Below are 23,188 nucleotides of genomic sequence, written 5' to 3'. Positions count from 1 at the left end.
TCTAGGTTGGCAGCTAAATTCCAGCCGAGACATCTTTTGAATTCAACAAGGGCTACAGAAGGCTGCCCAGTATTGTTCAGATTTCCTATTAAGCTAAAGCCAAAAAACTACAAAACATCTTCCTCTCCATTTATACCAGGACCAAGGCCTTTGGCAGACCCTCTAATGCAGGGGTGTCCAACTCTGGCGCTTCAGAGGTTCGTGGACTACAATTCCCATCAGCCTCTGCTGGCACGGCCTTGGCCATGCTGGCAGGGGCTGATGGGAACTGCAGTGCAGGAACATCTGGAGCACCACAGGCTGGCCACCCCTGGCTTAGGCCAATTCACAGTTCAGGCCAGTTACAGATCTCAGAACTTTTCAGCCCATATGGGGGCAGCCAATGGCAAACCACCTCCCAACATCTATTGCAGGGGTAGCCAACCTATGGTTCTCCAGATGTCCATGGACTACAATTCCCATCAGGCCATGCCAGCAGGGGCTGATGGGAATTGTAATCCATGGACAACTGGAGCACCCGAGTTGGACACCTCTGCTCTAGTGCATATTCCCATTGGTGGACAAGAATGAACAACTGAGCTGCAGGCTGGCAGAGCTCTGGGAAAGTGGCTGTTGATTCTTATGAAAGAGGGCAGGGGTGCCTGGAGTTTGGAAGGAGAGGCTGTGGTGTTTTGATGAAGGGAAGGGTTTTGCAGTGCTTCTCCCTAGACAAGAGGCTATCAATTGAAGAGGTGTGCACCAGTTTCTCGGCTCGGCAGGACAAAAACGCCGAGAAGCAGAAGGAATCTTGCTGTGCTGGAGCCAAACAGGGAATTCTTGGGGCTGAACCTGAGCTTACGGGTGGCCAGTTGCTTGTCCCAGTTGAATCCAGGTGAAAAGCTCTGCTAACGGAATGGGTGTGGCAGTTTCTACCAATTCTACCAGTTTCTACCAAGGAGCAGCAGTGGCGTAGGAGGTTAAGAGCTCGTGTATCTAATCTGGAGGAACCAGGTTTGATTCCCCGCTCTGCCGCCTGAGCTGTGAGGCTTCTCTGGGGAATTCAGATTAGCCTGTACACTCCCACACACGCCAGCTGGGTGACCTTGGGCTAGTCACAGCTTCTCAGAGCTCTCTCAGCCCCACCTACCTCACAGGGTGTTTGTTGTGAGGGGGGAAGGGCAAGGAGATTGTCAGCCCCTTTGAGTCTCCTGCAGGAGAGAAAGGGGGGATATAAATCCAAACTCCTCCTCCTCCTCCTCCTCTTCTTCTTCTTCCTCTTCTTCTTCTTCTTCTTCTTCTTCTTCTTCTTCTTCTTCTTCTCCTCTCTTCCTTCTGCAGAGCCTCAGGAGAGACTGGAACAGGGGTCTGCAACCAATTGGCCATGTTGGCAGGGGCTGATGGGAATTGTAGTCCATGAACATTGGGAGAGCCGCAGGTTGCAGACCCCTGGACTAGAACATGCTGTTGCACTGACAGAAGGGCCTTACATGAGCAGAAAATTTAGTCTGGATCCAACCCTGTCAAGTTGTAGCTTGCAAACTCATTGAATTTCTGCTATCCAAAGGACCCTTTCCCAAGGAGCAGTCCCACTGAATAACCAAGTAATCCCTCACAAGGACTTTCCTATAGGCTCTTAATTTCAGTTCCTCTGATGGACTGAATTAGTGAGCCTCGTCTAGGAAACAACATCACTTTTTGTATTGTCGAAGGCTTTCACGGCCGAAATCACTGGGGTGCTGTGTGGTTTCCGGGCTGTATGGCCGCGTTCTAGCAGCATTCTCTCCTGACGGTTCGCCTGCATCTGTGGCTGGCATCTTCAGAGGATCTGATAGTAGGAAAGCAAGTGGAGTATATATACCTGTTGGAGTATCCAGGGTGGGGGAAAAAAGAACCATTGTCTGTTAACAAGTAAAGGGTGCAATTAGCAAGCTAGATTTACATGTGGGATCCACCCATTAGCACAGTGGTGGCGAACCTATGGCACGGGTGCCAGAGGTGGCACTCAGAGCCCTCTCTGTGGGCAGGCATGCACAGAGTTCGTCATGTGGGGGGAAAATTCCCCCCCCCACACACACATCTAGGCTGACCTGGGCCACTGGACTTGCTGTGCGTGCACCTCAGCAAGCAGGGAGGACTCGGCTGGCAGGCCTGGTGCCTGTGCTCCAGGTGGCTGCTGCCCGGGGGGGGGGCAGAGGTGGCAGAGATGCTAGAGAGGCACATGCAGGACTTGCTGGAGGCTACAGCAGGCTGGCCCCTGCTTGAGGGGGTTATTCAGGTTAAACTACGTTGGCACTTTGTGATAAATAAGTGGGTTTTGGGTTGCAATTTGGGCACTCAGTCTCGAAAAGGTTCGCCATCGCTGCATTAGCATGTGAGTAACAATGAAGATAGCAAGGTCAATAGGTGAGGGCATCTGAATAGAAGTAGCCTGGCCTTTGGTTCTGGTGGGTTTTCCGGGCTGTGTGGCCGTGGTTGGGTGGATTTTGTTCCTAACGTTTCGCCTGCATCTGTGCCCGGCATCTTCAGAGGTGTATCACAGAGAAAAGTCTGTTCCACACTGTGTCTAAGTGAGAAGGGAAAGTTTAGTGTGGTATATTGTCCATGTCCCAGGGTGGGGAACCAATCATTAAGTGTTTGGGTGGAACATGCTATGCAAGAGTGTGGTTGAGTGCATTGCGGGTGGGGTTATCAGTCCATTTTTTAAGTACTTGAACCAAGCTTTGCTAATTTTCAGAGTCTCTTCTTTCTTATTGAAATTGTCTTTGTTTTGTGAATTTCAATGGCCTCCCTGTGCAGTCTGACATAGTAGGCTTCTGAATTGTCCAGAATTTCAGTGTTCTCAAATAAAATATTATGTCCAGTTTTGTTTAACACATGTTCTGCAACTGCAGATTTTTCAGGATGGTTAAGCCTGGCCTTTGTTCCCTTTGATGGTTTACTGTCTATAGCAGTGATGGCGAACCTATGGCACGGGTGTCAGAGGTGGCACTCAGAGCCCTCTCTGTGGGCACGCACAAACAGAGTTCATCATGTGGGGGGTGGAAAATCACTCCCCCTCCACACACATCTAGGCTGGCCTGGGCTGCTGAGCTCGATTATTAGCATTAAACCTAAGATCTAGTTTTGGGGAAACAGTGTAGGTAACCCTGTTCAGCGCTGTTAAACCCCACTGATTTTCATGCAAAGAACTAAAGCGCGATCCTTTACCTGGGAGTAAGCTCGGTTGCTGGCAATGTGGCTTGCTTCTGAGTAAACCCTCCTAGGGTCATGATTCACCCATTCGAAGAGTTGCATGGTTGCTTCAAAGCAAAGCCAACAACTACCACCAAGCTTGCTCCCGAGTAATGCACGCCTCAGAGCCAACCATTTTTTCTTAACTAAAACCACAGATTTCAGGTTAAATTGCCGTGTTGGCACTTTGCGATAAATAAGTGGGTTTTGGGTTGCAATTTGGGCACTTGGTCTCAAAAAGGTTCGTCATCCTGGTCTATAGTCATCCTGTGTTTGTGTGGAGCTGACTAGTCACTTTTCTTCATTCCAATAATGTGACACCTCCGAAATCCTTAATAGTAACAGTCCCCACAAATCCTTCTGCTAATGTCCGCCTTCATCTCTCCAAAGGACTGTCCAAATGGATTCGTCAGCAGATCCAGCACCACGAAAGCTTCGAGCGTGCTCTTGGCTCCTTGGAGACGTTTACTAAAAAAAACCAGAAGGGCACCAATTCTTCACTTCAGGACAACAGCGAATCTCTGCCCTCGCCTTCCAATTGGGCAGATCCGTCCACGAGTTCGGTCCTGGAGGTCACTCTACATCTATCGCCCGATGTTTCCATTGAAAGCGGAGAGCAGAATTTGGTCCCAGAAACCCTTTCTGCTGCAGACGTCAACACAGTTCATCCAGAGACGTCCAGCCAGTCATGCAACATCTTTGCAGAGGAAAAAAGTAGGCCTTTCATCCTGTTTTCTAGAATGCTTTAGGGCAGCTTGTGAAAATTTAAAATCATAAGAACATAAGAACGAGCCTGCTGGATCAGACCAGAGCCCATCTAGTCCAGCACTCTGCTACTCGCAGTGGCCCACCAGGTGCCTTTGGCAGGATGTGAAAGCAATGGCCTTCTGCTGCTGCTGCTCCCAAGCACCTGGTCTGCTAAGGCATTTGCAGTCTCAGATCAAGGAGGATCAAGATTGGGAGCCATAGATCGAATTTCTGCTGTATTTGTTTCTTTATAAGTAAAATCCAGGCTTGGATGCTAGCGTACTTTAAAGAAGGCCTTCTGCTTTCATATAAATCTACCCAAAAGTGCTGGTCACCTTCAGAGACCCTACTTCTGGTGCCTCCTGAATCTCAGGCAACCATCTGAGAAAGGGTCTTCTCAGTCGGGGTTCCAAAATGTTGGAACTCTCCTCCTCCCCCGTTAAGTGGCATCGGAGGTTAAGAGCTCATGTATCTAATCTGGAGGAACCGGGTTTGATTCCCAGCTCTGCCCCCTGAGCTGTGGAGGCTTATCTGGGGAATTCAGATTAGCCTGTGCACTCCCACACACGCCAGCTGGGTGACCTTGGGCTAGTCACAGATTCTCGGAGCTCTCTCAGCCCCACCTACCTCACAGGGTTGTCGTCGTCGTCGTCTTCTTCTTCTTCTTCTTCTTCTTCTTCTTCTTCTTCTTCTTCTTCTTCTTCTGTTTCCTGATATCATTGTCTTCCATCAGCAGGTGAAAACTTCATTTGGTTTGGCCTTTGCTCACTAGCTCATTAGCTCGTATTACCCGTCTCTTCTTTTTGTGTGTTAATGTCACCAGACCATAGTGAGTTGATTCCAGCTGTGAATGCCTTTGACAACACAGTAACAACAAGGATTCATATTATCTGTTCCTCCTTCTCCCCTCTCCCCTTACAGGTGACCACCCTTCTTATCAGACAGAAAACCAAGGACATTTTACAGGTTCCAAATCCAGTAGCTGCAACCCTGGAAACAAAAGGGACGAGGCAAGCAGTCATCCCTTCTCTGCCAGTGTAAAACCACAATTTAGCAAAATGTTGACCTCAACACCTGTGCCTGTAAAGAGTAAGAAGGACACTTGCCAAGCAACGCCAAAGCCAGAGGGGCCGATCGGTGAAGTCTGCCAGCTTGCCACGAATGAATGCCAGCGGGAGCTGTCGTTGGTTGAAGAAGGCAGGCGAAGTGATCTGATGGCACGCCCAGAAACAATGAGAGGGGCGACTGTCTCACTCATTCAAGAATATCCCTCTGAACCGCAGCTCTGTGCTTCTGAAGACAGAAGGGATGTGACCGTTTCTCCAGTGAGAGGGAATAGGGAACCTTCCGCACTAGACATAACTGTAGAAACAGATGCCGGCGATGACAGTATCTATTTCACACCTGAACTTTACGACGAGTCGGCTGAAGAGGAAAACGAATGGCTAGCGCGGGCCTCTGGTGACAGCGGGACTTTGCTCGAACTTGCTGAGTCTGCTTCCTCTGAAGATCTGCTGGAAGTGTGTACCCCAAACCCAGGAGCTGCAACAGCCAGAATGCCAACCCCTGCAGCAGCAGCGGAAACAGGGTATCATGGAACCATGCACAGTGATGTGAGTCACAACAGCGCACCTGCGCACGGTGCTAGCGGGGGTGAAGCTGAGCGGGAAGAAGGGACTCCGAGAAGGAAAAGTAAACTTTCCAGATCGAGGAACAAAGGTGTGTTTTCCTTTCAGCCGAGTGGTTGTTAGAACCTCCGAAATGAGTTCAGCTAGGCTTTTGAGAGGGAATCATGGAAGAATCGTTCTTGTGGTTCATGGGTGTCAAACTCGCGGCCCTCCAGATGTTGTGGACTACAGTTCCCATCGTCCCCTGCGTCTGGAGGGCCGCAAGTTTGACACCTGTGTTGTGGTGTTACATTGGGGCAAACTCCGTTGATCCCGTTTTTGCAGCCAAATAAAAGCAAGTTATGAATCATCTAAGGCTAAGATTGAAATGAGACTTTATGGCTGACCTGTGTCTGTTACCTCCTCCTCCTCTCTTCCCAGTAGTATTTAATGAAGGGAAATGAGTAGCGTTATGCCGTTGTGTTGTGAGGTTCCCTTCCTCGCAAACAGCAGCTAATGAAGTGGCTTGCGAATGGGGGAAGTCGCTCTGCGGTTGCATCATGCGGAGTTATTAATGGCAGGTAAGAGAGGACCCGGTGGCGCGGGTCCCTTGCCTTCAGCAACAGCCGTGTGTTGGCTGTACTTTGCAATTCATTCCTAAAGGTGAATTCCTGGTGGCTTCAACCCCCTGCAGAAAGCACTGACTGTTCAGGATCTTCCCCTCCCCCTCCCCCGTAGAACCACGTACTGTCCCGGGCGAGGGTCAAGGACTCGCCTATACTAATCGCAGAAAGGAACGAGCTTGCCCTTTCTGCCCTTGAAGAGAAAGAAAGGAGAGATTTCCTTCTGTCAGGTTCAACCTCCTGACCTGGGCAACTTTTAGTACATGCAGGTCCCTGGGGATAAACATTCCCAGAATTAAAAATGGCTCCGGGGGGAAGGGAAACTGGGGAATGGCCATCAGTCCTGTGCTCATGGATCACAGGATACAGTCCAGTGACCTCTGCAGTTACCGTGCAGTACAAGCATATGGGTTTTTCAGGACTTTGGTGCTAAATAAAGCTCTCTTGCTTGTGACAAATGAACTAGGCCCGTGGTGGCAAACCTTTGGCACTCCAGATGTTATGGACTACAATTCCCATCAGCCCCTGCCAGCATGGCCAATTGGCCATGTTGGCAGGTGCTGATGGGAATTGTAGTCCATAACATCTGGAGTGCCAAAGGTTCACCACCACGGAACTAGGCTGTCTTGTGAAGGATAACCATGTTTCTCTCTCTCACACACACACACACACACACACACACACACACACACACACACACACACACACACACACACACACACACACACACACACACACACACACACACACACACACCCCGCCCCCGTCCTATATCCTGAAAGAACGGGAGCTTTAAAACCGGAAAAGATGTGGTATTAAAATTTTTTGGGTACAGCCCAGTTATTGAATTCCTTCTTGGTCTGGTACACTTCTGTTACTGTAAAATGTAAGACTTGCATAGGCCATGGATGGTTTGGAGAGAGCCAACGCGCCATTGCTTGGATCCAGTGGAGGGGATTTCCATCAGCAGGATGTTGTGTCACAGCCCAAAGGGCTCCCCCAAAGGCAACAGAGAACCCCCCCAAGAGCACCGCAAGGGGTGAATCCACAGGGTGATCAATAGAAATCCCTCTCCTGCTAATGGAAACCTACTGTTGGATCTGACCCTTTTTCCTTTGGCAGTCAACTTTTTCCCCCGCGCCCCGAAACCTTTTGAGATAAAGTCCGGTCATCACAGAATCCCTTCAGACAAGATTGGTACGTCCTTGCGGATGATCAACTTAAACGTTTCCACGCGGCAGGAAAAACTAGTCTGCTGCAGCCGTTATTGCTTTTCTGCTCTGGGTGTGCAAAAAACATTGTCCCCTTTATGGTGGATTGGCTGTGCCATCTGCTACACAGACCAGAAGCTAGGAAAAGAAACAGAACAAGAGGAGCGTTGCCTCTTGAGCTTGCAAAGCACACGCCTTCCTTAACAATCAGGGGAGCCTTCTTCCGGGTAGAGGAATGTACATTGGCAAACACTGTTAGTCACTTTGTGAGAAGTTGTGCTTCTTCACAGGAAAAAGAGTGTGAACAACAGTTTTGCATCTCAGCAGCTGTTCGTATGCCTCTGGGAAGTGTAGCCCGATCAGGACTTCTGTGTGTGGAACTACGGGTGTTCAGGGGTCCACGGAGCAGCTCTTAAAATGATTTGCTAGAATAACCACAGAACAAACCTCTTTGATTTTGATTTGTTAATTTGCCTTATCAAGAAATATTTGCTGATAAATAAAAGCAAATTATAAAAATTTAGTTGTAAGACATGCTGCTCTTAGAAGTCTTTTATTTTTGCTGCAAATGTACATATGAAATTGTATGTAAGTTGGTCCCAGTGATATTTCTTCTAATTCTGCAGTATTGCAGTCCTTTGATGTTAGGCTGTAAAATAATAGCCCCTTTATTATGTGCAATTCTTTTCCGAATCTTGATCAAATAAAATCACATATGCATTTTGGACTGGCTGCATCTTGTTTGTTATAATATAGTGGGACGTGAATCGAGCGTTGTATTATTAAAAACCAGAACCAAACTGTTACATCACTGAAATACGTAATAATTTGAATAAAGATAGAGCTTCGTTAACAACTATAGGTTCTGAGTCTTACATATCCTAAAATAATCAAATCTTGAATTTATTGAAGGGCTGAAGGTACAGAGAACATATAAACGAAGAATCAGGAAAGCTAGTAACAGAGATTGCCACGTCAGTGATGGAAAGGTAAAGCTGAAAAGAATTGATAGAGTTGATGAGTGCAGTGGTAGTTTGAGAGATTGAATTTGAGATACTGAATTTGGAACACTGCTACATTGTATAATTGATGTCAGGTTAATTAAGAATGATTCTGGTATGGCTTTGGTCTGCTACCATTTAGGGTCCCTTCTAATGTTGCCTTTACAACAGTGGCGTAGCGCCCACAGGACCCGGGGGGGCAACACCCTGGATGTGCGCTGGTTCAGGGGTGTGAAGGGACGGGGGTGGGCAATGCCGCGGCAGGGGCACAGGACACACACGAGCCCCACATGCAGTTCCTCCTCGCTCTGCCCTTCTTTACAACATGGAAAACTGCAGCCCCACTCCTCTCTGCGCCAGCTGAGGTTATGTAGGATGGGCCCAACATAAGGTGACCAAATGGTCACCTTTGTAAACCGGGACGGGCGGGTGGTGGGCTGCCGCACGCATGCAGCCGCAGGAGCGCACTGCCTTCTGGGGCGCTCCCGTTTCCCGCTCTGTCACAGGGCGGGAAACGGGAGCGCCCCAGAAGGCCGTGCTCCTGCGGCCGCGTGCACGGGAGGCTGCCGCATTGCCTTACACCCCAGAAGGCAGTGCGGCAGCCTTCCAAAAATCGGGACACTTGAAAAAACCGCGGGACGCGGGACAAATTATTTTAAGGCGGGACTGTCCCGCCAAAAGCGGGACGTCTGGTCAGCCTAGCCCAACAGCCCATCTTGTCATGCTCAAATTGCAGCATTTTCCATGTGGGATGATGGAGGCCTGAGAACCTTGAACTTCTCGTGTGGTGTGTGAAGAGTCCACAACTGCAGTGGCTCTCCTATCCCTTCAAAGTGGAAGCAAAGCGCTCAATGCTTCGCAAAAGGTCACAATGTGCAGTACTTCCCTGTTTACATGAGCCACGTACAAGTAACTATTAAGGTCTTTTTCTCTCGCCCAGTCCCTTGTGAGGAGGCTACGTGAAAATTACGAACTCAGATTTTTTAGGAAAATTGGTCTGTTCTTTCATCCCTTCTTTGCGAACATTCAGGTCACCTAAGAAGCATGTTCTTGACAACATACTCTGCGATTCAGAACATAAATGCCACAGCAGCCCGGTTTTTACTGTACGCCAGTGGCATGGGGAGGGGTTGCAACCTGTGGTCTGGGACTTCTGATATCCCACTGCCTAATTCCACCAGAAATGATCTGTAATCTTGGTGGTTGCCCCAGGAATATGAAACTTGCTTTTCTACAAACACTAAATGTAGTCCCAGTTCGTGGGTTGTTGGTTGTTGTTTTTTCTGACAGCGCTGTATGCCTTTTCTCGATTATTTGCTACTTTTTTCAAAATAATGTGTATGGGGAATTGTAACCAGTGGTGGGATCCAAAAATTTTAGTAACAGGTTCCCATGGTGGTGGGATTCAAACTGTGGCATAGCGCCAATGGGGCTGGGCGGGGCACGACGGGGGCGTGGCTGGGCATTCCAGGGGCGGGGCATTCCTGGGCGGGGCTGTGGCAAGGACGCAGCTACTGCGCCGGTCCTTGGGCGGGAGACAAATGCACGCAGGCGCAGGCTGCCATGCACGCCGGTGCACCTCCTGCTAGACTGCTCCAAGTTCTGCGCGCTACTGCTGAGAGGAGGGGCGTCACTAAGGCCAAAATCACGTGGCAAAATCACCCATTAGTAACCCCCTCTCGGCACACACAAATAATTAGTAACCTACTCTCGGGAACCTGTGAGAACCTACTGGATCCCACCTCTGATTGTAACTCATCTTGGTATGTAATACTTTTAAAATGTTAATATGCATTTTTAGAATCCTAGTTTTGTATCGTATTTATTTGAACGGTGAGAGCGCTACGTCCCAGGCACCTGCGACAAACCTGTCCAGTAAATGAAAGAAACAGTCCCTCCAAACACGTTACAAATGGTAAATGGCTAGCCAGAAGGAAAAAGACGATCATTTTTCTGATTGCAGTTCTTTTGTGATGTCCCACAACTCTTAATAGGTTAACATTCACACTTCTTCTGTTTATCAAACATCACTGGATCCATGAGCCAGAGAGATTAAAAAGTACCTGCTGTGTAATGTATTTAGGGTGATCCGATCATTTTATTTTAATACAATAAATGTTTTTATTGCCAGCGAGTGATGGACGTTTCTAAGCAATAAAATATAGATCCGTATGCCTCTGTGCTTCAAGGCCAATGACTAATTTATTTCTGTTGGGACCCATTGTTTTCATTCACGTGTTGAGAAAGCCTCTCAAGATGATCGTCACTGTGCTTATTCAAATGCTTTGGTGGTCTTCATTTATATTTCTGTTGCCATTTCGTACTGAGGGGAAAGGCCGGAGAGACCCGACTTGCAAGGCCAGGCCTATGCCACAGTTTTTACAGAGATGAAATGCTGCCTAAAATAGCTGTTAAGTTTTGGTTTTATTTTGCTCGTGTTTTAGCATTTATTTTGCTCGTGTTTTAGTGTTCCCGGTAATCTCCATTTTGCCTATTATGATATTCTTGCTGCTCTTTATGCCCATCCCCCAGTCAAGGTTTTGAGGTGCTTGGTGGGTTGGGGAGTTTTTATCAGTCGTCGAGTCACATCTGATTTCTGGAAACTCCATAAGGCATAGGTGTCAAACTCGCAGCCCTCCAGATGTTACAGACTACAGTTCCCATCATCCCCTGACAAGGGGAACTGTAGTCCGTAACATCTGGAGGGCCGTGTGACACCTGTGCCATAAGGTTTTCAAGGCAAGAAGAAGAAAAAGGAGAAGAAGGAGAAGAAGGAGAAGAAGAAGAGTTTGGATTTATATCCCCCCTTTCTCTCCTGTAGGAGACTCAAAGGGGCTTACAATCTCCTTGCCCTTCCCCCCTCACAACAAACACCCTGTGAGGTAGGTGGGGCTGAGAGAGTTCAGAAGAACTGTGACTAGCCCAAGGTCACCCAGCTGGCGTGTGTGGGAGTGCACAGGCTAATCTGAATTCCCCTGATAAGCCTCCACAGCTCAGGCGGCAGAGCTGGGAATCAAACCCGGTTCCTCCAGATTAGATACAAGAGCTCTTAAACTCCTACACCACTGCTGCTCCAAAGCCCAGGTGGAGGCTGATTAAAGAGTTATGCTGGACCAGCATAACTCTGCAGCAGCTTCCAATTCCAGATTTTGCCACCATGGAGCTGTGGGGGGGAGGGGGGTGTCGGACGCCAGCGTGTTTGCTCTCTCCCCTGGCGGAGGGGGGGATGCCCCTTAGGCTGGTGGACCAGACAAACATTTCGGTGAGAGGCGCCCCTACTCCCAGAAGCCGCCCCGCCTTTGGATTGGGCCATAAGAGTTTTTCATAGATACAAATAGTAAAAGACAAATTGTGAGATCTCAAGGCAGTGATGCATTATGAATCATAAGAATTCAGAGTCAAGTGATAATTGACGGTGGTGTCAGTTTTGGCAATACCATTTCCTACACATTTGATGGAAGTGCCAAATATTAAGGAATTCTGGAAGGGAGTTTGGGGTATTTAACCCAGCCCTTAGCACTGTGGTATTTCTGTCCCTGGATAACGCATTGACAGGTTATTTGAAGAAAGCAGAATCTTAGCAAGAGTGATACTTTGTTAACATCAGCCAAATCATTAATTGCTAACGGCTGGCAACAAGGATGATTGAAGGATTGGAGCACCTTCCTTATGAGGAGAGGCTGCAGCGTTTGGGACTCTTTAGTTTGGAGAGGAGGTGTCTGAGGGGGGGGATATGATTGAAGTCTACAAAATTATGCATGGGGTAGAAAATGTCGACAGAGAGAAATTTTTCTCTCTTACAATACTAGAACCAGGGGGCATCCATTGAAAATCCTGGGGGGGAGAATTAGGACTAATAAAAGGAAACACTTCTTCACGCAACACGTGATTGGTGTTTGGAATATGCTGCCACAGGAGGTGGTGATGGCCACTAACCTGGATAGCTTTAAAAAGGGCTTGGACAGATTTATGGAAGAGAAGTCGATCTATGGCTACCAATCTTGATCCTCCTTGATCTGAGATTGCAAATGCCTTAACAGACCAGTGATCGGGAGCAGCAGCCGCAGAAGGCCCTTGCTTTCACATCCTGTCTGTGAGCTCCCAAAGGCACCTGGTGGGCCACTGCGAATAGCAGAGTGCTGGACTAGATGGACTCTGGTCTGATCCAGCAGGCTAGTACTTATGTTCTTATGGTTAAAGGAGCAGCTATCTTTATTGGAGGCATGGCTCTGGGATCTATTAAATGATCAAATTAGTATATAGGCAGCTCAGTGTGTGTGTGTGTGTGTGTGTGTGTGTGTGTGTGTGTGTGTGTGAGAGAGAGAGAGAGAGAGAGAGAGAGAGGGAGAGAGAGAGAGAGAGAGAGAGAGAATTCCCCATGCTCCGGCATGGGGGCCCACTCCAACGGCACAAGAGGCAAATGCACTGGCAGAGGGTTACTTACCCAACCTGGAAACCACTGCTCATTCCCAATCCCACCAGTGCAAACCTCTGTGCCAACAAGGCTAAGGCCAGGCCCAGAACAGGAATCAACCTTAGTCAGCTTTCACTGCCCACTCAGCCCTGTGTGCTGGCAGAGCCAGCAGCAGGGATACTCCACGTTTTTGGTGGCGTATCTCCGTTATCCCCTATGGGGGGCCCCTTCCACACACGTAAAACAATGCGTTTTCAAACCACTTTCACAACTGTTTGCAAGTGAATTTTGCCATTCCGCACAGCTTCAAAGAGCACTGAAAGCAGTTTGAAAGTGCATTATTCTGCATGTGCTTAATGAGCCGGGAATTCTGGAAGGGTGGTTTTAAAAATGTTTGGGGTTCCCATGCCTCAGGAAAGCCCTTTGAAGAGGGTGGGGCAGAGCCAAAGCAGCACTGTCCCAGCCCTCTCTGAAAGACAGTGGTGTAGCACCAATGGGGCAAGAGGTACAATGCCCCGGTTGGCGCTGCAGTGGGGGCGCTCCTGGGCGCAGTTCCCCCTTGCTCCACCCTTGCTGAAAAGGGCTGTGAATTCACGTTCTGCAGAATCCAGTGCGTCCTCATGAATACTGAACCATTTGGGTGAAATTTGCAATCTTTTACGGAAAGGTATTGGACATCCATCTAGTGTCCGGTTAAGGACTTTGCTAACAGAATGATTTAAAATTTGAGCCAGCTGCATTGGCTCCCAGTGGAGTTCCGGATCATCCACAAGGTATGGGTATTAACCTTTAAGTCTTTGCGCGGCCTGGGGCCCTCGTACCTTCGGGACCACCTTACCCCATATGTCCCTACACGGCCTCTGCATTCAGCAGAGGCCAATTTACTGGTGGTCCCCAGCCCCTCAATGATACGGCTGGCCTCCACCCGGGCCAGGGCCTTTACAGCCCTGGCCCCGGCCTGGTAGAACACTCTTCTGCCAATTGTCCGGCCCCTGCGGGACCTTGGAGAGTTCCACAGGGCCTGTAAGACTGAGTTGTTTCACCGGGCCTTTGGGGAGGCCAGCCGCTGATGGTGTGCACCCTTCCTGTCCCTCCCTTTAACATTCTGGGAGTTTGTGACATCTATACCGTCCCCTCCGGGAGGGGTTTTTTACTGATAGTTTTAATGCTGGACACCAAATGATTCATACGGAACGCTGTAATTTTATATATTTTAATGGTGTCAATTATTTTAATGTTATTGTTATATCGTTTTGTAATATTTGTTGTTCACCGCCCAGAGCCCTTAGGGGATGGGGCGGTTTATAAATGCAATAATAAAATAAATAAATAAATAAAAAAGATGTGAGTATTCTTGCGCACCAATATTGGTATCTGTGCCTACACCAGAGAATGATTGTTAAGTAAAATTAGAATGAAAAAGACATACAGCATATGCACTTCGCAGCCTTGTCCGTTTAAAAAACAAACGCATGGAGCGCACGCTTAAATCTCTCTCGCTGAAGTACTGCGTGTGAAACTCGAAAGGACTTTACTTGGTTTAAATGATGCCCGGGATTTTTCTTCAAAATAGTTGTCAGGATGAAGAAAGTTCTTTTCCCTGTTCTCTGTGTCTATTTCTTTTTTCTTTGTTATACATTTGTATAATAGCTTTAAAATATTTATGAATATCTTCAAAGAAGACCGGCTTGCTTGCATGTGTTCCCCACCCCCATTTTTTGTTTTAATTTTTTAGTTTCGGTATATCTTTGAATGTCTTATTGGAATAGGGAGGCATATTCTCCTCCCGGCTATTTATATACAGTTTTCTTCTCCATGTCCTCCAGTACAGGTTGAAATAACTATCTTTGGCAACTTTGCATGGCAGTGGTTAAGTCTATGTTGTGTCCCCACAAGAGCACATCACAAAAAAGTTGAAAAATGGGTTTATTGGATGCCTTTTCTTGTATTAATCGCTGTTTTTAATGGAATTTCAGTAAGTCGTAATGATTATTTAAATGGATGGAGCCTACGTATATTGTTGTTGTGGATTTGTATGGTTTGCTCCCCTATTTAATATTGTATTGATTTTATGTTGTACACTGCCCTTGGGGATAGGGCGGTATAGAAATCTAAATAATAAATGAATAAATAAATAAACCACATGGATCTGATCACATTCAGTTTCTTCCTTCCTTATTGTGTTCCACACATTCCCTTGTGAACAGTGTCTTCCTCCTGATCTCTGTGCATCAGATCTGAATGCTCCAAATGCTTTCTTCATCGGCTGCTTCCACACTTTGGCCACGTCTTTCTCCAAAATATTTGTCAAACTCTACGCTTCTTGTCACAGTATGCAAGATCACATCCTTATTCCGCACATTTATTTAGAATAACTCCTACCCCCACTTATGTTTACAACACTGGGCCTATTTATGTACTTGTGGTCTGCCCCACAGTGAGCATACTTTCCCTTTAGGTCAGATTCTTGGTTGCAGATTCTTGCGCAAACGCTTCCCCCACCTCCCAAACTCATCACACTGCAGATCAGAGTAGCCCCATTTTATTTCTTTATTTGTTTGTTTGTTTATTAATTATTTGGATTTGTAGACCGCCCCATCCCCAAGGGGCTCTGGGCGGTGCACAACAGCGTCAGCATATATACAATATATAACAAAGGATCACAATAGTGACCCCATAAACAATTGTTACATTTATTAAAATCCATTAAAACAGCGGTCAAAACAATAATAACAGGCGTCCCATAACCCAATTCATTAAAAGCCTCCCCAAAAAGAGGGAACGGCCGGACTCCTCCCTAGGAGGGTAACGAAGATGTAAACAAAGATAGGATAGTAAAAATAAGTGAGTAAAGATAGATCATTAATGATAGATCATTAAAATTACTTGAAGAAAAGAAAACAATGGCAAACAACCTCCCAATCCAGAAGCAGGGGCAGGCAAAATGATGGCTGGGCTCAGAGAAATCAGAGGAGCACTTCCTCACATGTAAAGTGAAAGATGCAGGGAGACCACACATTGGAGCAAACAACCACAGGGTAAGTACTGCATGCATAAAGAGCCTAGCGCAGATAAATGTCTTTCCTTCTTCCACAACCATGTCTGAAAAATCCCACCCCATCTTTTAACCACTATTTAGACACAAGGTGGTTTAAATCATAAGTGATCTTGACTTATACCTGAGGGTTTACCAGAAATAAAGGGAGTCTTACATTCACTTTAACTAGGGCCTTTTCCGCACGGGCCTAATACGGCGGCCTGGGGACAGCAAAAATGCCGTCCCCAGGGAGCCGTTCGCCCGAACGGCGCGAAGCTGCAGTTTTCCTACCTCGCTCCATGAGCGAGGTTTACGTGCGAACGGCAGCGGCTCGAAGACGCCTTCCCTCCCCCCATGTCCGGTCGACCTACTTGCTCTGCCCTGCGACTCCGGAGCGGTCGCGCAGGGCAGGGGGGCATGTCCCCTGGCCTCGGCGACGTGCTGGAGGGCCGCAGCGCCGTCGTCCCGGTAGTTTCTGGGACCGTTCATGCGAATGGTCCCAGAGGGGTTGGGTTGGCGTCATGTACGCCGACCCAACCCCTACCGTGGCCGTGCGGAAACGGCCTAAGTTTGATGTGGCTTTTGAAGCCTTGGTTCTAAAGGAACTTTGTGTGGTTGGTGGTAGCCATTTTGCAGGGCCATAATTTGGTGAATGAACTTTGTGAAATTCTACATCAAATATAATGAATTTGAAGACGATTTTGCATTGTCAAAAGTTGGACCAGAAACAGACAGTGTCTTTAACCTTATTCTGAGCTATCTGAACAAAAAAATGCATGTTCCCATGATATTTTAAAGCTCCACACGTGAAATCTGACCTTCTGCTATAAAGCTACATTTAGACAGACGTCTGCAATAATATATCATAAAACCTGCTGACTTTTGGCACGAAGAACTCCTTTAATTATATGGTGCAGTATGTTTATGAGGGGGGAAAGATACAGGAAAGATTATCATAAAGAATTTCAGACATTGTTGATACGCTGCATTGACCTCAGAAAGAAACTTCCAAGGGTGAACATTTCCTGAATGGGGCACTCTGGGTTTCTGCTCTTAGTTTTCTAGGAAGTCAAAAGGTGACAAAGGCTAGCCTGGAAGCAGGGCTGAGAATGATTCCTCTTGGAAAGCTGTCTAACCATAGAGAGTTAGGCCAAACAACATATTGCAGCATATGCAAGACCACCATGGAGACTTGTAACCATATCCCAGCTGTGAGTTCCCAGAAGGAACTCCATCTAAAAGTATCACGGGGGGGGGGGGGTTCAGATTGGGACCATGGGATGAAGAGGAGCTCCTTCTTTCCCCCTGTACCATTTTACTGAGCTGAAATGGTACAGGGGTGTTATTTGCCCCATCATGGGCTGCATGTACCACCGTCCCGGTTCAAATATGGCCCCTATGGCAGTGATGGCAAACCTTTTTGGGACCGAGTGCCCAAATGGCAACCCAAAACCCACTTATTTATTGCAAAGCGCCAACACGGCAATTTAACCTGAATGCTGAGGTTTTGGTTGAGAAAAAATGGTTGGCTCCGAGGCGCATGTTACTCGGGAGTAAGCTTGGTGAAGTATCCGTGCAACGCTTCAAATGGGTGAATCACAACCCCAGGAGGGTTTACTCAGAAGCAAGCCCCATTGCCAGCAACGAACTTACTCCCAGATAAAGGATCGTGCCCAGGCTAGCTAGATGTGAGTATGGGGGGTGATTTTCCGCCCCCCCCACATGATGAACTCTGTGCACGTGTGCCCACAGAAAGGGCTCTGAGTGCCACCTCTGGCACCTGTGCCGTAGGTTCGCCATCATTGCCCTATGGTATTCCCACTGAGAACTTGCAGTTGCAATATGACCAGAAATCTTCACAGTGGATTCACACATGTTGCCATGAGTAATTTGTGCCTTAGACTGTTCTGGTTTAGATGGAAACCTGGGCTGGGTTTCGGTGATTGAGTACATGCCATATGTCAGACATTTTATTATTTATACCCTGCCTTTCTATGTAATGTAAATACTCAAGGTCGCTCACAACATCAAAACAAAATCAATTTTTAAAAGAGCAAATGGCAACCGTAAGAAACTTAAAAGTACTGGAGAAAAAAATTCAGCAAAAAAGCGTTTGTAGAATAAAAATAGTTTCCAACCAGTGTTGGAAAGCAGGAAGTAGCATAGCGCTGGAAAAGATCGTACAGAGAGGAAGCCGTTCAGAAAGTCCTTGTGGTTTCCCAGTTGTGGGTTCCTGCAATAAAGTTTTCTCAAACAACCTCGGAGCATGTGCTGGTACATGTGGGGGGAGATGATCTATCAGGTAATTTGGACAACAACCATTGAGCATGCTGGTTGTTCCCAGCATAGAGTAAAATGGCACATTCTGGGGTTCTGCATCTACCTCTGTATGAGTTGCTGCTCCTTCAGTCAGGAGGTCTGCTTGAAAAACAGGCTAAAATGGGCTCTTCCGTGGATACATAATTTTGTTCTTTGGCAGTCTTAAAAAAGGAAGACTTTGGGGGGAATGTTGAAACGTTGCCTCTTTATTTTAGTGAGCTATTGGAAATCTGGGTGTTTGACTTAGCAGTAAGATCTCGTTCCCCAAAAGCCGTGGAATCGTACCGTATGTCTGAGGACTTGACGACACAGACGTTCCAGGGCCTCAAGATCTGTTCCCAATTATCTAATAACATTTCTCCTGCAAATAAACTAGCTGCATTTGTTTGTATAGCAAAGGTTTTTTTAAAAATGTATTTAAGGGCTTGTTTCTTTGGCCGATTAGAGGTCAGCTGCCGAGGCAGCCGCTTTTGTACGTTTAACAGGATATTCTTTTGCTCCTCGTGTTGCCACATTTGGCAAACTTTTAGCTTAATGCGCCTTTCGGGAATACCAGTCTGACCTCAATCTGAGTAAAGCCTTAATAGTCAGCGTGAGGGATGCTCGCGGGAGGTGGCGGTGGGCATTTTCCCCCTGCAGACTGTATATTTGTTATCGCATGTTAATCAGATTCCTCGTTCTTTTTAATAAAGATTTCATCTGCCACGCGAATGCATAATCGGCTGTGTCTGAGCGACTATCCTTTGTCTCGAGCAGATTACGAAAACTGTATTAAGCGTCATCAGGCCAAAAAAAATGACAACTTTATTAATTTGTCTTTTATGTATTTTCCAGCAGATTGGGCCTCATTATTATGCAAACGCATTACGCCGAGCAAGAGACACAGAAGTAGCTCATTAACGTTTTCCCCCCTTGGTTTGCAACAGATTTGGTCTTGAGACGTGTGTGGCGAATAATTGCTAATTAACGTGGGTTAAATTTGTACAGTTGACTGTCTTTTCTTGTTGGTTTTTGTCCTGTGCTCGGAGAAGGCAGCAGAGCGCCATCCGGAACGGCTGTGACGAGGCAGAAGCTGGTCTTGGCTGCTCGAAATTATATTTGCACAGTTCGCCGTCCATTTTCCAAGCTTGCAATTGTACAAAGCATAATTAGGACAGTTCCGGATTATTTTACAATGGGTGGGCTCATTCATAGCTTCTCCTTTTAAAAGGAGATGAACATCAGTTGTCAGGATAATTAATGGAAATACCCATCAACACATAAACACACACTGTAGTAACGTGTCGCTATAAAAGTGAGAGACTCCAGTCTCACCCAGCGGAGGGTTTCGCTCCTTGCTAATTGTGACCTTCATTGTATTAAACAGAGTTTAATTGTTTTCTATCCCACTTATTCCGGTACAGTTTGCATTGTTGTTTTAACCATCTGTCTTTTATTCTTCTCCCCAAACCTGCAATGTTAGCGTAATTACCTGCGAAATATGTAAGTGCTGAGAAAATTAAATGTGCGGATTTGGCAATAATCTACGGTTTGACAACTTTGCCCCTAAGTGCGTAATTGGTTTAAGCCGGGTTTGTGCTTCATACTTATCCCATACAGCAACGTCTTCTGTAATCTGTCTGCCACATAGCTGATAAGACTTGGCCGCCGCTGAAGTTTTTGCAGCACCAGAAATGAAATCCTGATCCGTTCAGGTTTTGTGTGGATTTAAATTGATAATCTGGTTTAGGAAATTGGGTGAGTAGACAAATCTAGGAGGAGACAAACCGCTTCAGAGCAGAGCGCTGGAAAAATTGTTGGATTGGCTCGGATTTTCTAACAAAACTGTTGTCGACTGCATATGTTCATCGCTCTTGTTGTCTTCTGTAGCCAAGAGGTGCCCATTAGTCCTGTTGTTAACCTTATTATTTTTTTGACCTGTGTGCATTTTCTCACTGTCTCCCTCCTGGGAGTATACATTCAAAACAACAGAAGTACTAAAGATTATTAGGATTGTGTTCATACTTGTGGAAGCCGGGGAGGGTGACATATGGAGCTATCATTTTTAGCAGCAGCCCTATGTCTGCCCCACTGGTTTGTTTCAGCCTTAAGCTTTGGGGAGCCTTTGTGCGGAAGGAGTTCCACAGATGACTAAGGCTGAGCATGGCTTTTGACCGTTGTAAAGAAGTGTGTGCAGACACATGGAGCTGCCTTGTACCGAACCGGATTCTTGGTCCATCGAAATCAGTATTGCCTATGGCAGCCTCGTCCAAGGGGGGGGGGCTAAAAGGACTCCGGGGAGCGGAGCAGCCTTGTGCCGGCACATTTGCCCTCCCCAGGGAAAGGGCACAGACACGCTGGTGGCCGCACATCCCACAATGCCGTCGCCACAAAACCCAGAAGTTCAGATGCCAGCTGGGGCGGGGGGGGAGACAAGGACACTCTTGGGGGTTTAAGGCTGGCTGTGTGGTGCACCAGCCCTCAGACATATGCCACACCTTCTAGAACAGGAATATCATATCTTGTTGGGGCAAGCAAATAAATCATGCTCACCCCTCTCTGTCGGAATAATACCGGAACAGCGGCACACAGCCAAATATCTTGAATTATTAACTGAACCCCAACAGAGATGGATTATCACAAGGGCCAGATCCAATACCTTCCCATCGGCCATTACAAAGGGTCGTTAATTTCTTTATCCATCCCTCTCTGCTCCCAGGATCGGGTTTGTATCCACACACTGTAAAACCAAAGTGGAGACTCTTTTGCTCCACACATTATTCCTGACTGTCTAAGATATGTGGGCATCAGGAATTTCTCTCCCAGGCTGGCCCTAGACAAATCTGAAAGCGACTCTGACTGTTCTATTGTGGAGCTTCTGTTAAACAACGCAGATGTCGTGCTCTTGGGAAAAGTAGCAAAATTTCTTTTACAAGTGACAGAACTTTCTAAGTAACGTATACTGCTATATACAGCTCTTCACTGTCTTTTCGCGTACTTTGAATGTATGCTCTTGGATTTGTAGTATTTCAAAAAGTAATGTTCACAGCAACATGTATGCCACCGACAGTTTCTGTGGGGTATGTCCATTTAGCCCTGTGGGGTTTTTCCCTACTCCCTGTGCCACCGAAAAGCCCTTTTGGAGGCAGCGGGGTGGCGTACATAAGCACCGCAGCGCTCTGCCTCCGGGTTTGGATGGGGCTCTTACACTGGCAGCAACTCTTAAGGGCTCAGGTGTTAAAGTCACGGCCCTCCAGATGTTATGGCGATGGACAACCATCGCCACGCAACCCCCCGGACCTGTGTTCGTGGTTGGTGGATGACCACAGAGTCCACTGGAGTGAGTTCATTGAGGGCGACACTCTCACCCTCCCTCGCCCAGGTCTCCGTGATACATGCTAGGTCCACAGCATCATGCTGGCAGGGGATGATGGGAACTGTAGTCCATAACATCTGGAAAGCTGCGAGTTTGACACTTATGCTCTAGGGTCTCAGATACAGGTATGCTTATTTGTTTGTTTTTTGCATCACCTACTGCCAGATCTTTTAATTGGAGATGCTGGGGACTGAACCCAGGGCCTTCTGCATACCAAGTGATGAGCTACCCCTGAGCCATGACCCCTCCCTTGGCACCACCAGTCCAATGCATGGACACCTCTACAATGGGTTGACTGCACCTTGTTGTTTTGGAATAAAAGGGAACTTGCCCTTTAAATGCAGAAGTGAGTAGTTCTTTAGAACATCTGGCCTTGTCCATAGGTTCATAATTGGAAGGGCCAGAAGCCATTCCATTCCTTCCCATTTCCACAAAGAAATCATTTTACTCCATTCTAATCGGTGTGGTGTAGCGGTTCAGAGCAGGTGGATTCTAATCTGGAGAACCGGGCTTATTTCCCCATTCCTGCACCTGAGTGGTGGAGGCTTATCTGGTGAACCAAATGTGTTTCCACACTCCTACATTCCTGTTGGGCGACCTTGGTCCAGTCACAGTTCTTCAGAGCTTTCTCAGTCCCACCTACCTCACAAGTTGTCTGTTGTAGGGAAAGGAGCTTGTAAGTCACCTTGAGTCCTTGCAGGAGAGAAAGGTGGGATATAAATCCAAACTCCTACTCTTCCTCCTCCTCCTCCTCCTCCTCCTCCTCCTCCTAATGGCAGAATAATATTAAAGTCACTTTGAAGGCCTAGGAAGCTGGATTTCTTCCCATTTACTTGATGCCTTACGATATTCAGCATAAAATCTCTAACACATATAGGACAGTGTAACAACACATATGAGATCTCAATAGCCCTCGGAGCACGAGAACCAGGGGCAGAGTGAGGGGGAACTGCACCCGGGGCACGCGTGCGCCCCGCACGCCTGCCACGCCCCCATCAGCCCCAGAATACCCCTGCCATTCCCCCGCAGGGGCGCACGCCCTGTGTGTCGCACACCTCCCCCTGTCCCCTTGGCACTACGCCACTGACAAGAACAGTTTCTTTCAGTCCAGGGAATACCTTTACTCTCCAGAAAATGATCTTCAAAGGGGGAATGAATTGTCTGTCCCACATCAAAAGCATATCACAATGTACCTGAACTTTGCATGTATTTGGCCTCCCCACGTTTGCCAACAACCTCTCAAAGGAAAGCTGCGGAGAACTAGTTTTGGTTCCCACCCTTTACCTTTTACGATCCAAAGCAGTTTTTGTAAGCAATTTTTCAGGGGTGGGTGAATGGGCTCCAATTTTTTTCCTTTTGCTTTATTTGACTGGGTTTGCAGACATGTCTCTTTATTTGCTATTCTGTTGTAGTTTTCATTTTAGCTCTTCGGTTTTCTTTGGGTATTTTTTCCTGTTTTCATTAAGCTAGTGAAATTAAGAGAGCACAGATAACTTACTAAGGGTTCATTTTGGGGAGAGGGGTTCACTATGCAGCTCTCATACCTACAGTACCCTATATGGGTGGCCAGTCTATGGCGCTCCAGATGTTCATGGACTACAATTCCCATCAGCCCCTGCCGGCCTGGCCAATTGTAGTCCATGAACATCTGGAGTGCCATAGGC

General features: G+C 47.3%; 1 protein-coding gene across 1 annotated transcript in view; it reads left to right on the top strand.

The window, feature by feature from the left end:
- LOC125445929 (Fanconi anemia group J protein homolog) overlaps window positions 1–8,123 on the top strand; it is an 85,060-nt gene extending 76,937 nt beyond the window's left edge. The window contains exons 5-6 of the mRNA XM_048519370.1: window positions 3,601–3,924; window positions 4,879–8,123. Coding sequence (XP_048375327.1) covers window positions 3,601–3,924; window positions 4,879–5,708 — 1,154 coding nt within the window. The 3' untranslated portion in view covers window positions 5,709–8,123. The remainder of the gene's footprint in view (window positions 1–3,600; window positions 3,925–4,878) is intronic.
- The last annotated feature ends 15,065 nt before the right edge of the window (window positions 8,124–23,188 follow it).

The sequence above is a fragment of the Sphaerodactylus townsendi genome, linkage group LG16 (genome assembly GCF_021028975.2).
Source record: "Sphaerodactylus townsendi isolate TG3544 linkage group LG16, MPM_Stown_v2.3, whole genome shotgun sequence".
NCBI classification, from domain to species: Eukaryota; Metazoa; Chordata; class Lepidosauria; order Squamata; family Sphaerodactylidae; genus Sphaerodactylus; species Sphaerodactylus townsendi.
This window is presented reverse-complemented; position numbering and strand designations above follow the sequence as displayed.